Genomic DNA, 14,653 nt, shown 5'->3' on the forward strand with positions numbered 1-14,653 from the left:
TTCCCTAGTTGGGTTCTATCATTATTCAATCTTTTTTTTTGCATTAATGGATTTTCCCTTATATTTGGAGTCCGATCATTCTACGATTGGGCTCTTGTGATCTTGGTATTCCCGTAGGCCTCGAGTCCTAGTTTGTTCAGGCATAATAACTGTCCTGTGTACGCGTCGTATAAGAGCACGGCAATGCAAGGACATCGCAAACAAGCTTTTAATTAAGGACCTAGCTAAAATACGGCTGGCCGTAAATTTAGCTAATCGTACGGCCGCACCATTTTAGAAATATAATGATTACGAAATCAAGTTGCTTTCTATTTTTGGACAGTAGTGATCAGGGTGGCAGATTTTGTCTCCTAATAAACTTTTTTTCGGAGGAGCGCACGGACTGAACCCAGAAAGTAAAATAAAAATTCCAGATGACCTCGTGTACAAAAACATCAAGCTAATATGCCAAAATTAGAGTATATAATAGGCAATTATACACAAACAAATTTGCCTCCACCCTATGTTGAATGCAAAAATTACATCATAAGCAAAACTGAACAGCATGGTCATTCATGGGGCTAAATAGGTATCTCACAAGCATATTATCACAAATGCACATTACTGAACTTCATACTTGCATAATTGATGAGCTCCTTTTATGACCTGTCATACAATGAGAAAAAGAAGACTAAATTAGCTTGTGTAACAAAATGAAGACTAAATTAGCTTGTGTAACAAAATAAGTTGGGTAACATGAAGAACGAGCTTATTTATCCTAATAATCAACAGAGCCACCCCCAAAATAAAAGAACAGTGAAAATTACCTTGGCAAATGCATTGTTTCACTTATTTGTAACCAAACTTCTGCCACTATATTAATAGTGATTTGCCTAAGAATGATACTTTAACTAAATGGGAACAATACTTTGCATGATCAAGAATAGCAAGCACTTTGCCCAAAATGAGAGCAGTACTTTTGCCTAGCTAGAAGTAACATCATTAACAAATAGAAAATAATGTTATTGCCTAATGAAAAAAGAATATTATTACCTAATGAAAATCATATTACCTTAAGTTTTTTTTAGCTCTTTCAACAATTCTGCTCCTAACATGTTGCTCCAAGCTCCTGTCAGGTAATCTTAAAGTTAGCCATTATAATAACTCCATGCACTAATCTTTAAGGTATAATGAAGAAATATGATAATGAAATTAGAAGCAACTTAAAACAAATGAGCAGGCAAAAATAATCAAAACTTGCACAACATGATTCCTAGCACTTTATATGCTGGTAACCCAACTCAGCAAGTTAGTGAGTTACAACATGCTATTTTTAGAAACCGCTTAAGCAAAAAAAGTGTACAAAATTATGATTAAATTAGAACATGGACAACAACATTTTCAAAGATAAAAAAATGCATCGAATGGCTGCATCATTGGTTTGCGTGAGCCTACTCTAACACCAAGCACCAAGGAGTAAGTAAATCAGTAGCGGAAGATGGTCAGATCATCAACACAAACTCAGAACTTAAAAACATATAATTTGGCAATATCGAAATGCTTATAATTCCTAAGTTGTCTATCTGATTTATGATTCATTTGCACAAATATAGTCCTTACATTTTACTAACGATAACGAAAAGAGAGCCGCTTGTCTCTATTTTGAAGGCATATTTCAATGCAGACATGAATTGCCTATATCAAAAAGACATGAATTGCCCATATCAAACTAAAAAAACACATAACTAACCCAATTAAAATGTTTATGAATTTTGCCAAAACTGTGTACCTCTCAAACATAAAAGAAAAATCATATATTCAAATAAAAAAGCACAGATTGGATGCATCATTGGTTTGTGTGAATCTACTCTAACACCAAGCACCAAGCAAGAATTAAATTAGTAGAAAGAAATGCCAGATCATCAGACCAAAAAAATTGCTGCCTAAAGAACATAAGACAAAATTTGACAATCTTGAAACACCTATATTTCCTAATGGTGTGTCCTGATTTATGATACATTTATATAAAATAAAACAAGATCCATTTATCTATATTTTGAAAAAAGACATAACTAAACAAATTAAAATGCTTATGACTTTTGCTAAAACTGCATACCTCTTTGATAGAAAAGAATCATGTATTTATTGCCTCATTTCTGTCTGTATTGTCCTAATTCAAAACCATAATACTGTAGATCAGCAGTTACTCAGAACTTCAATATGGTCTGTTCCAATGCGTTGCTCTATATGAATAAGCATAGTGAAATGGAGGGAATAGTATATTGTCTATATACTGTCTATGTACAATCTAATTGATAAGGTAAGGTCCTCCAGCAAATGGCTGCTACATTTGTGTGCAATTCACCACCATTCTACCAGTATCCTGTCAACAGAAACATGTATCATACCTTAAATAAAGCAACACTGGAGAATGTCTTGATGAGTGTGCCTTCTTATCCACCGTGAACCTCCTTTCTACTATCCCTGCCTTGCATTTTCCAGGCTACTAGTGTCACCTCGCCCCCACACCAGCTCCTGATGCAACTGGAGCTCGATCCTTGGCAAGCTGCTATGCAATCTCACAGAGAAGCGCAAGCTATGCCTTCTCAGTGCGCATAGCCGCAAGGACCTACCTCAATGATTCTCGGTCAGTCTCCAGTGCTTCCAGCCTCATATGGAAGTCCTCTAGTGCTTCCACACAAAAAATCCCCAAATCAAAATCTCGATTGGAAAATAGGGGAGTGCGGGATTTCAATGTGCGCGGAAACAAGGGAACGAAAGAGAACACACCTTGTCTTGATCTGCACTTCCACACCTCGCCAAAAAAAACCCGATGAGGATGAAGCCACCTAGGGCCAGGATGCGCAAATCCGCACCCAGGGGCGGCGGATCCGACCCCCCGCCGCCGCGGCCGGTGGTGGGATGGCCGCGGCCCAGCAAGCCAACGCACCTTAACTGGGAGCACGCGTGGCCAGGGGGTGGGGGCGGGGGCGGGGAAGACGACCACAACTCGAGGCGCGCAGATCCAGGAGGGGGAGAAGCGCCCGGCAACTTGACGAAGACTCGCGGCATGACCGGCGATGAGCTAGCATCCATGGCGGCCTAGGGTTTGCGGGGTAGAGTGGGAGGTAGAGAGGTAGGAGGAAGAGAGCGGGGAGGGGAGGAGAGGCCCGCGGCGGCAGCACCGGGGCGAGCTGGCCGAGAAAGGAGGGGCGGGCGGCGAGAGGGCGGAGGTGGGGGAGGAGGATGAGGGTGAGAGAGAAGGGGCACGCGAAATGAATCTATCGACGCGCCTGGGTCGGATAGAAAAACGGTAGAAGGACGGAGGGCACATGGAGGCGGCCGTGCCGACACGCAAACGCACGGCCGGCTGGAAAGTAGTCTTTACCTTTAATTAAATAAAGCTTTGGATCACAAACATTAAGCCCACACAAGCTTTTCTTTCCTGTACGTACGTCTTTGCCGGCCATGGCCAATGACGCACTACCGGACTTCCAAACTTTGCCGAGTGTCCGTTACACTCGGCAAAGGACAGGTTCCACTCGGCAAAGTCTTTGCCGAGTGTAACACTCGGCAAAAGACACTTTGCCGAGTGTAACACTCGGCAAAAGACACTCGGCAAAGGATCCCACGGCAATGTTGACTTTGCCGAGTGTTGGATTACGAGCACTCGGCAAAGGCTTTGCCGAGTGCCCTGACACTCGGCAAAGCAGCTACGTGGCGCCACCCTGGCCCGCTTTGCCGAGTGTCTAACGGTAGGCACTCGGCACAGTTTGAATTTTTGCCGAGTGTCCGCGTCCGACACTCGGCAAAGTCATCGCGCCAGGTTGCCGCCACGTGTCCACTTTGCCGAGTGCTGGACTCTGGCACTCGGCAAATTTTCAAATCTTTGCCGAGTGCCTTTGCTTTAGCACTCGGCAAAGTATGCTGACCTGTGCAGGCCCCTTTGCCGAGTGTTTTGGATTAAACACTCGGCAAAGTGGTGAATTTTTCTTTTTTTGTTCCTTTTTTCTCTGTTTTTCCATACAAATACAACAGAAATATATATAAATGCAAAGGTCATTACAGGCAGTTATAGTCCATCACATATAATTGACAATTACGAGAATGACATCGATACAAATAACACAGTCCATCACATATATCACAAGTCCAATACATAACACGAGTCCGATACATAACACAAGTCCATCACATAGAATATAGTCCGATATGTATAATAAGTCCAATACACTAGTACTACAAGACACTCACTGCTCAGGTCTCTGGGACCAAGATGGCCACTGGGCCGCCGGCGAGTTCTGGTCCGGAGGAGGGTCGTTCGATGCGTTCCACGACTGATTCTGCAAATAGGAACATATAAATTGAAGAAGCATAACAAAAATATAATAATATCTACAAACAAAGTATACTCACGGGAGTGTCAGAAGGTCCTGCAGGAAAGTAAGGCTGAACTGGTAAGGCGAAGGGAGGAGGCGGCGTCGCATAGTTCATCGACGCGCCAAGTCCTTGCATCCAGGTGACCATACTCTGCAACATAACCGACTGCTCCTCCCTTAGCTTCCGCTCCTGCTCCAGCTTGGCCTCGATCTCCATTCGGCACCTCCTCTCCTCCTCAAACTTTGCCTCCATCTCGGCCTACAAGATTTAAACCTCCATATTACAATACGAAGCAAAATTTCATTTTAATCATAGAACGGCAACTAAATCTAAACTAACTTGTCTCTGGTGCACGCTAGCCACTGAAGTCTCAGGCCGTGGGGGTATGGGCGGGGTCGAGTCGGTGGTACTTGCCCTAAGCTGTGAGAGACTGGGCGTACTCGCCGTGTCGACCAAGCTGTTGGCGATCAAGTACCGCCCGTGCTTCTTCCCTTGTCCCGCCCTCATGATGGCTTCTCCGGAGAGTGGCGCGGTGGTCGGATCCCAAGTCTCCCCGTGGAGCGCCCTTCCCACCTCCGTGTATGCATTGATACGCGCGTGGATGCTTGGGTTTGTGTAGGCCTCTGGTGGAGCCGCCGGGTTGTAGGCCACGTCCGACGTCACCCTACCCATGTGAGACATGGCGTACGCCGTGAAGTCGTTGCAAGACTGGCCTGGATGAGACTCCGACTGCCAAGAAGTCAACAAGATGATTAGTAAGAATTAAAAATATAGCTTTGGAAAGAATGAAGAAATTAGTGAACTTACCCAAGTATTCTTGTACTCGCCGAGGCTAAGGCTCCCTTGATGATGTGTCGGACCCGGCATCATCAAGCGGCGCTCCCGGCATGAGGCGTGCTGGCGGGCCCAATCCTCGCTGATCCACTTGTCCACCATCATAGACCAGCACTCGGCCTTGTTTGCGCACCAGTTCGGAGGCACCTAAACGTAATGAAGTGCATGACATATTGTAATATAAAATACAAGATAAATGAGTAGATATGGCATTTATTTACCCTTAAGTACTGGTCTCGCGTGAGAAAGATGTCCCTTGCGGCTGGTTTCTTGACACTCCTCTTCTCGAACTCGGCGCAGTACACAATGTCATCTGTTTCGCGGTTTCCTCGGTCATATAGAGTCTTTGGATCCTTTGAATGAACGGAAGGTAACGCACGATTTTCACAGGAATCGTGAGCTGCCTCTTAGGCTGACCGTCGCCAGCATCCACCTCCAGGAATCTTGAGGCTTTGCATTTTGGACAGTAAGTTTCAGCCTCGTGCTCTTTCCTAAATAAAATGCACCCATTTATGACAAGAATGTATCTGCTCATATGGCATCTTCAGTGCACTAAGGATTTTCGTCGCCTGATACATTGTCTTGGGCAGAATGTGATCTTCCGGAAGCATGCTCCCAAAAACGGTCAACATACTATCAAAGGCTGTCTCGGCTCAGGCCAAACTGGGACTTTAAGGCCATAAGGCGTCCAATGCCGTCCAGCTGAGAAATCTTTGTTTGGCCGTGAAGAGGTTTCTGAAGAGGTTTCTGTGCCGCCTCCAACATCTCGTAAAACGCCTTTGTGCTTGCCTCTGGCTCCTCCTCCTGCGGTCCTTCACCGAAATGTGCCTCCTCATAGTCGTCTAACATGTCCCCAATCCCACCAGCAGCATCACATTCATCGATGCGTTGCCTCACGACCTCGTCCCTCATACGATGGGCTTCACCGTGAAAGATCCACAGGGTATAATCTGGCGTAAATCCATAATTGACAAGATGTTCGCCCATGACCTTCTTTGTCTTTCGTTTCTGGTTTCCACAACTCTTGCAGGGACACCACATGAATCTCGACCCTTCAGCTTGCGCCCATGCCCCTTCCAAGAACTCGTTAGTCTTCTCAATCCATTCATTGGTCATGCTAGCTCGAGTTACCCGGCCGGTGTACATCCACTCACGGTCATCCATCTTCCAAGATATCAGCGACTACTATCAAATTTAAATGCATGTAAAAGTTCGGCTTAGACTCTAGTAGGTAAAGATAGGTCCTAATCCCACCCGACCATACGTAGATGGGGTCAGTTTACATGATCCCCTCCAATCCGAGACAGAATTTCGGCAGCACATCCCCGCTGTTCTCGAGATACACGTCTCGGAAGGGAGATTGTGTATCCGGAGAACAATGGAGAGATGTTGCCCAGATTCTGTCTCGGATGGGAGCGGACCATGGAAACTAACCCCATCTACGCATCATCGGGCTGTCCAAATAACATGGACAATTCGAAATAGATACGGCCATAGATATGTATAAATCTACATATTTCGAACCGTATCTGTTTCGAACGGGAGACGCCTAACCGGGTTACGTGAACTACGAACAGAATACGAAAACAAACTCTTGTACACGTGCTCACCTACGGGCTCCACGGTCCGTGCTGCTCGACGACGGCTTGCGGCCAAGTGAACGAGTCGACGACCTGGTATTTAGAAAAAAAAAAGATCTGATTATAATTTTTCCATTTTCTTGTTGGATCTGGAAATGCTAGCTTGATGAAAATAAAGGAAAAGGTGTTGCACACTTCCACATATCCACTGCAGAGAGTCATCACTTATATGCTTTTTCTATAATAACATAATAAATAAATATTTGTTGCAGTTGCAAAATCACCATAGTTTTTAGAAGTATCACGTGAAATATCACCAATCTGTTTTGCTTACGTGTGGGGCATTGCCTCATACTGTTTCTTGATAGCCAAATGAACAACAAGCCAACAATGATGTTTTATGGTTTACTATTCAGCACGAAATTCCTTGCACTATGCAACAATTTGTTGCCATCGAATTGTTTCAAAGTCGAACCAATCATCGTTTCTAAATACGATGTGTATAGTATAGATGATCTGCTGTAACCACCGGTGGAGCCACATGTCGGCCAACCTGGGCCACGGCCCCTCCTTCATTTGTGCTTACTCAAAAGTTCTAGCAATCTATTGCTATGCTATTTTACACCAAACGATGATGCATTCATACAAGAAGTCGGCATTGCATGACTAGACGTGCAGTGTGTTGATCATGCAAGTGCAGCGCCTTTTAGTCAAATGCAGGGACAACCTCTGTCATTGACAGCTGCTGCAAATGACTCCTATTGCACGTTCAGTTCTCAAATCCAAATGATTCTATATACAAGGTGTTATATTATTAGGAGGAAAATATTTCATATAACACATGACATAAATCAAGTTCAATCAGTAGTTTAACTGGTTCAGAAAAGCAGCACAATGAGAGTATGTCCATGTAGGTATTAAGAGCGCATAAGGCGACCACGGTAAGCAAGAATAAGAAACCACGCTGCCACCGTATATGGATTTTGAATAGTATGTCGAGATGCCATGACAATTTGGCCCCTGCTATGCTCGGTTCCTAGCTCCGCCACTGGCTGTAACAGCACTTAACCACGAGCTTCTTCAGTTGGGTGGAGTACCTGATCGTCGATGGGCGGCCGGTCGAGAAGGGGTGCTCATGCGCCGGCCATGGCGAGCGCCGGCGCAGGCTGCGTGGACCGGGGCCGCCGGCCTGGAGCGTCGAGGGGGATGGTTATGCGCCGGCCATGGTGAGTGGCGGCGCAGGCTGCGTGGAGCGGGCGGGCAGAGGCGTGGAGGTGGCGGGCAGCCGGACGGGCGGCGGCGACGCGGGCTGAACAGGGCCGTCCCGACAAAAATGGAGGCCCTGTACAAATGTCTAGAGTGGGGCCTATTTACTTGACTAGCAAAACATAACATAAAATTAACGTGTACATTATAATATGAAATAGCATCAGGAAACAACAAGTCATACCTATTTAATCTTCAATTTTTTGCTTTCTTTTACGCTTTTGAGAACCCGAATCATATTTTCTAGACCGATTTGCAGAAGACATGATTTGATCTTGAGACAATAAACACCTAGATCAACTGATGCACACATATACAAAACATCAATCAATTATCGATTCATTCATAAATCATAATCATCATTTATCCATTAAACAAAAGAAGTATAATGACTTGTGGTTGTGGAAGACTAGCATTAGTAGCAGTAACCAGCAAGTAGTAGTCAGCCAGTCGTCGAGATGGTGTGCCGTCGTTGCGTCGCGGCGATGCCCTATTAGGCTATTACCCTACGGCCTGCGGTGCGGAGCCGCCGGCGGCCGGCCCTAATCGCGACTATGTGCGAGCTGCGTGATCAAGGCGAGACGTGCGCTGCGGCCGCGGAAAAGGCAAATCGAGCACTAGCAACAAGGAAACATGGGCTGATTGTCTAATTCTAATAGGCTTAATGGGCTGTTGCCTGAGAATTTGGGGGCCCCTTGAAATTGGGGGCCCTGTTCAGTCGAACCTGCTGCACACCCACAGGGACGGGCCTGGGGCTGAAGGGCGATGGCGGCCGGGGGCACGGGCAGACGGGCGGCGGCGGTGCGGGCGAACGGGCGGCAGCGGCGCGAGCGGACGGCCGATGGCGGCGGGGGGCGCGCGAGGACAGGTGGCGGCAGCGCGGGCGAACAGGCGGCGGCGGCGCGGGCGGACAGGCGGCGGCGGCGCAGGCGGGCGGGCGACGGTGGACGGGTGTGTGTGCGTGTGCGTGTGCGGTGTGTGAGTCAGGGAAGCGCCGTTTTGGATAAGTCTTTGATTATTTGCCGAGTGCCGGATCAGGTTTGCCGAGTGCCCGAGATCCGGCACTCGGCAAAGCCATTTTCAAAAAAAAGGCAAACAAATTATTTGCCGAGTGCTGGCTCAGAGGGCACTCGGCAAAACCATCATTTGCCGAGTGCCAGGTAAGGGGGCACACAGCAAAGAACTTTTTTAAAATCATTTTTTGACACCCTCTCATTCTCGTTTCAGCATATTTTCAAAATTTGCTGCAACATAGTTTGGAAATATCTTGTCAAATTTACTCCACAATGCATATTCCAAAAAATACCAAAATTAACCATTATTTCATGTAGTTTTAGCTCAAGTTCCATTTATATAAGTGCAGAAAAAATAATATTATTAAACGGATTCAAAAAATTACCAATTTTTGACATGATATGATCATTGATGTCTATTGGCTATAAAAAAAATTTAGAGGCAAACCACAAATCGACCGTCACTTTCACTTCAAATCATACCGCACCATTCTCAACAATTTTGAAACTTCTTCAGAAATGTTCCAGGTTGTGAGCAACGTACGTGACAACTTGTGCGAAATGTTGTCAATTTTTTACCATAGCCTCCACATAGGATATCTTGACATCTTGTCAAATTTCATGATTTTCGGACTTCGTTTGCTTTTTATAGAACTTAAAATCCGCTCGGGCACGCGATCGAGGTCGTGTTTCCTTAACAACATGTTTGAATTTTCTTTTGATTTCATAAATAAGTCCTCAATGTCGGTTGAATAGTATGAATATAAATTTTCTACTCATTTTTTTCATATATTTGAATCACTTGCAGTTCAAATTTGATTTGATTCAAAAAATTGATGAAAATACAATTAATTCATAAAATATATAAAATACATTAAAAAATACACCAAATTTGAACATGGAGTACCACATGTTGTATGTATTGGGTACAAAAAATTTTGAGGTCTACAATGAAAAAAATTTAAATATTTGCCGAGTGCCAGAGAAATGCACTCGGCAAAACAAATTTTGCCGAGTGCCTGCAAAAAACACTCGGTGAAGATTCGGGTTGGCTGAGTGCCTGACGACCGGCACTCGGCAAACAATAACGGCCGTCAGCCGGTTTGACGGCTGGCGCACGCGGCGGCCACGTGCACAAATGTTGCCGAGTGCCTGCCCCTTGGAACTGGGCAAAGGTATTGTATGCCGAGTGTTGGACTTTTGTCGAGTGCTGGAACTCGGCAAAAATGGAATGTACCGTGTGCGGAATCTTTGCCGAGTGCTTGGGGCTCGGCACTCGGCAAAGAGTTTGTTTGCCGAGTGCCCGTGGTTTGGCACTCGGCAAAGAACCGAGCACTCGGCATATATGCCGTTTCCGGTAGTGACGACACGACCTCTGCTGCAAGCCATGGCCAGGGCTTACACGAGACGACGTCGTCGAGGTGCCTGACGGAGACCTTCACCGCCACGCACAACTTTGAAGTGACCGATTTCTCGTTGCTCGACGGCATGGGCATCAGCGAGTTCGTGAGCTCGAGCACCTTCACCGTCGGCGGCTACGACTGGAACATCATGTTCTTCCCAGACGGGAACAAGAAGGAGCACGAAGGTGCCTTTGTCTCGGTGTTCTTATGCTTTATTGGCGGAGGAGAAGCGACGCGCGTGAGGGCGAAGTTCAGCCTAAGTATGGTGGACAGAGATGGTAGAGTGTCGAAGCTTCCGATACTGGGAGACGAGACAGGCCACTGATACATACCTTCGGTACGGAAGATCGAGAATGGAGTTGGGGTCTTCCTTGTTTCATTGAGAAATACAAGTTGCGACACTTCCTCAGGCCTGGCCCTGTGGGGGGTCGAGCTGTGCAGCCGCCCCGGGCCCCCAAAACGTAGGGGCCTCCCAAGGTAACACGCATACATATATAGTATACTTGTAAATGGGCTAGGTGCACACGACAAGTAAGAAGCAACGCTAGAAGGCCTACAAGCTAATCACGTAGTCATGCTTGTCTAATTGGCAATTGCGTATCACGCTAGCCGACTCATCGATTCCTTGAATTCTCATTGTCGTTGTTCATTCACTCACCCTGATTGGATTCCAATCTCACTGTCCGTAACTCGTAAATCATCTGATAGACTGATACTAGCCCCTTCATTGATCCTTCGTCTTTGAAGTCAGAATTCATCTGTTAGCATCTACCCTCTATATCTACGTTTGATAATTATCTTTTTGAAAATTTCAGAGCCCTCATGTCATCTAGAAGACACCCATCAAAGTTAAAACTATTGAAGAATTATTTCAGGTCTGTAATATCTCAAAAAAGGTTAAATGGTTTGGCCACTTTATGCATTGAGAATAAATTATTGGTAGATCAACACTAATGCCATCATCGATGATTTCGCATTGAGAAATGCTAAAAGAAATTTTAAGCTAATATGTATAAATTGTATGATATAAATGTTGCTATGAACACTTTAAAGTGTTTTTGACTACTACTGTTATTATTATTATTAGTTCATAGTATTGTTAGGGGGCCTCTCTTTTTAGTTACGCCCCGGGCCACCAAAAACTCAGGACCGGGCCTGCACTTCCTGTTCCTCAACGATGACTCCCTCACCATCAGGTGTGTTCTAACTGTCTTCAAGTCCCGAACTGAAGATGTGAACACAATCATCAGTGCCCCACCGGCAAACTTGCACCGAGATCTTGAGCACATGTTGAAGGATGGCAAGGGCGTCGACGTCACATTCGACGTAGATGGCCACCTGTTCCATGCCCACAGGTGCGTACTGTCTGCAAGATCACCTGTCTTCGATGCGGAGCTCTTTGGCCCACTGAATAAGAATAATTCTGCACATCCTGTTAAGATCAACGACATGGATCCTACCATATTTGAAGGGCTTCTTCACTTCATATACGCCGATTCCCTGCCAGATTGCTGCGACTCTAACGAAAATACGACAATGCAGCACTTGCTAATTGCTGCGGACAGGTACGGACTTGACAGGCTGAGGGCGTTGTGCGAAGCCAAGCTATGCCAGGGCATTGATGTGCAAACGGTTGCCACCACCCTAGCTTTGGGGGAGCAGCACAACTGTGAACGACTCAAAGATGCCTGTCTCAGATTTATTGCCTCAAGGGACGTGCTTAGTGCTATCATGGAAACGGATGGGTTCAGACATCTCAAAGAAAGCTGCCCTTTGATCCTCGAGGCGATTTCAGAGAAGATTGCCACATTCAGGAAGAGGAGGACCAGTATGCAGCATCTCCGATGACGATGATGCAAGAGCAATGAGTACGCTTTAGTTGTTGCTCTTATCAGATTTCTCTTACATGAGCACTGTATCAGTGTGTGGCCTATTTGCATGGCTGAACTCCTTCCTATTCAAGAATAATGTGTGCCACGCCTGTCTGCCTGATGGCACCTGAAAAACGTGATAAAGTCTTAGTCATGCATGAGTAAGCTAACTAGACTAATGAGTTTCAGTTCTACAGTACCTCTTATCAGATTTCTCTTATTATATGACCAGTGTATATATCACTCTGCCTGTTGCATGGCAGAATTCGTATTCAAGAATAACGTGTGACAGATGGCACTGGAAAAACATGATAAAGTTCACTAGTCTTGATTGTTGATCTTCTTATAGTTTGGTGCGGATAATTTTCATTTTACCAAGTCCACCCTCTTGTTTCGCGTGACTACGTGAGTTTAACTCGTTCATGCACTCCAATAGCTCATGTCTCGGCCTACCTGAGTTCTCGGGTGACAGTGTTAGGGTCAGCCTCTGAGCTGAGTGTCCTGGGCAAAGATGGTCAGGTGTGGCGAAGCAGCAAAACGTACGGCCAGTATATACCTTCGCCGACTTGGCGAGTTCCGGCGTTGGCTGGAACAACTTCATCGAGAAATCCAGCCTGCAGCCGGTGCTGCGCAGCAGCAACAACAACAACCGCTTCACGATCAGGTGTGCCCTGACCGTCATAAAACCTTCCAGCATCGAAGATGCAGTGAGCGCTATTGCCGTCCCGGAGTCGAACCTGCTGCCTCGCGGCTCGCGAGCATGCTCAAGCTCGGGGAAAGCGCGGATGTGACCTTCAGTGGGGGCGGCCAGTTGTTCCGGGCTCACAGGTGCGTCATGGCGGCAAGATATTCTGATAACATCATCTTCTCGTCCGAGCTGTGAGTCGCTGGGCTGTCTTTGACCAATCCTCGACATTAGACCAAATTTTCTACCATCCTGATCTGAACGGGCATCGGTCTTCCTAGGATTCTTCATCCGCTCCAATTTTCCTTACCAAATTATATTTGCAAAATTTTGACGTCAATAGATTGTCTCCTAAAACACGGAATCTTAAGTTTAATTTTTGCGGAATAATAGCGAGCATCATAACATATTTTAGAAAAAAAATATATCAAGACTTTTTTTATCAATATTTTAATAGGGTGACATTTAGCAATAAATTAATTACGATACAAATTATAAGAAAACTATTGGTGGAAAATTCATAATATCTTTTTGATATTTTGTGATTCCCATTACGTATGCAAAATCTTAAATTAAGATTCCACTTGTTTGTGAAATTAAATAAAAAGATAAATTATATTAGAGGGTAAATTGAATCAAATGATATAGTTTAGTGGGCGAAATGAACCAAAGATAGCTAGGTTGTTATCTTGACTTTGGTCATATTTGAAGGGGGTAGTTTGTTTTTGTTTTTGTTTTTTTGCTTTGAGAAATCAAATGAATAAATAGTTTAATGGATTATACAAATTTTGGGCATAATTGAGGGAGTTATGTTGATTTTCTTACAAAGATGTGGCAAAATTTAATAAGAATAAAAAAAGGCCCATTATCATGCCCAAAATCGATATATTTAGCGTGCCATACTTGAGCGATCTTTCGGATAATTGGGATCTGACCCGATCTTTTCTGATTGGCTGACAGGTTACTTATATGGCTACGAGTCAGTTCTCACGACAGTTTGCAGTAGGTTTAGGAGTCCTAGTTCAGGCATACAATTATTTCCGAACTAAAATTCTGCTTGTGATAATTCTCAACGTAAAGAAGCAGTCCTCGATGCACAAAATCGTAGGTCCCTTTGAAACCATGGAATTAAATTTCATTCTCATAATAATTTAGATACTGTTAGAGTATATTAGGCAACTCCAGATATGTGCGATTTTTTAGCTTTTTTCTCCCGAAGGACGAGGTTGTTGCTGCGCCTTCCAGGCTGCAGCGACGACGTTCGTGATCAAGCCACCCTACCGGTGTCGTCGCCTTTTCAGGCGGTGGCGCCACTCGCCGCCAGGTCTTCGTCAAGCAGGCGCTCGATTCGCCTCCGCGCCTCCAGCCGTTCTCGCGCGGACATCGCCGCCGATGTTCTTGAAGGAAGACGTCGTCGCCACCCCTGATCTGAGCGCGACACTTGCTGCAACTTGCGCCGTCGTCACCCCTGTCCTGAGCGTGACCTAAGTCGCAAACCGCGCCGTCTACCTTCGTCATCCGCCGCCCCGTCCTGCTGCTGTCTTCGGCAAGAAACTGCTGAGTTTGCGTACTCGAGCACCTCGACGACGCTTCGACCCGCGCCCCCTCCACGGCTTCGACCACGTCCACCTCGACTTCGGCT

The 14,653-nt window shown here is 45.6% G+C and overlaps 1 protein-coding gene and 2 long non-coding RNA genes across 4 annotated transcripts; 1 reads left to right on the forward strand and 2 right to left on the reverse strand.

The window, feature by feature from the left end:
- Window positions 1-380: 380 nt before the first annotated feature.
- LOC120682728 lies at window positions 381-3,149 on the reverse strand. 2 transcript variants are annotated; one of them, XR_005678584.1, is made up of 4 exons: window positions 2,388-3,149; window positions 2,096-2,149; window positions 1,052-1,108; window positions 381-645 (listed from the first exon to the last, which is right to left on the reverse strand). It is a non-coding gene; the product is annotated as an uncharacterized LOC120682728 (long non-coding RNA). The 2 variants fall into 2 exon arrangements; XR_005678583.1 differs by lacking the exon at window positions 2,096-2,149.
- A 2,786-nt stretch (window positions 3,150-5,935) lies between these two features.
- Window positions 5,936-8,023, reverse strand: LOC120680476. The gene is made up of 3 exons (XR_005677683.1): window positions 7,871-8,023; window positions 6,804-6,866; window positions 5,936-6,378 (listed from the first exon to the last, which is right to left on the reverse strand). It is a non-coding gene; the product is annotated as an uncharacterized LOC120680476 (long non-coding RNA).
- Window positions 8,024-10,540: 2,517 nt separating this feature from the next.
- On the forward strand, window positions 10,541-12,303 carry LOC120681339 (BTB/POZ and MATH domain-containing protein 2-like). Its single transcript, XM_039962839.1, has 2 exons — window positions 10,541-10,640; window positions 11,543-12,303. Exons 1-2 carry the CDS (start codon window positions 10,541-10,543, stop codon window positions 12,301-12,303), a joined length of 861 nt encoding a protein of 286 aa, XP_039818773.1.
- The last annotated feature ends 2,350 nt before the right edge of the window (window positions 12,304-14,653 follow it).

Source organism: Panicum virgatum, chromosome 7N (assembly GCF_016808335.1).
Source record: "Panicum virgatum strain AP13 chromosome 7N, P.virgatum_v5, whole genome shotgun sequence".
NCBI lineage: Eukaryota > Viridiplantae > Streptophyta > Magnoliopsida > Poales > Poaceae > Panicum > Panicum virgatum.

What these genes read in the sequence shown, in the direction of transcription:
- LOC120681339 (XM_039962839.1), top strand. Translation starts at nt 10,541, where the DNA reads ATGGGCATCAGCGAGTTCGTGAGCTCGAGCACCTTCACCGTCGGCGGC. An exon ending in GAACAAGAAGGAGCACGAAG is followed by an intron (nt 10,641 to 11,542) that starts GTGCCTTTGTCT and finishes TATTATTATTAG; the next exon opens with TTCATAGTATTGTTAGGGGG.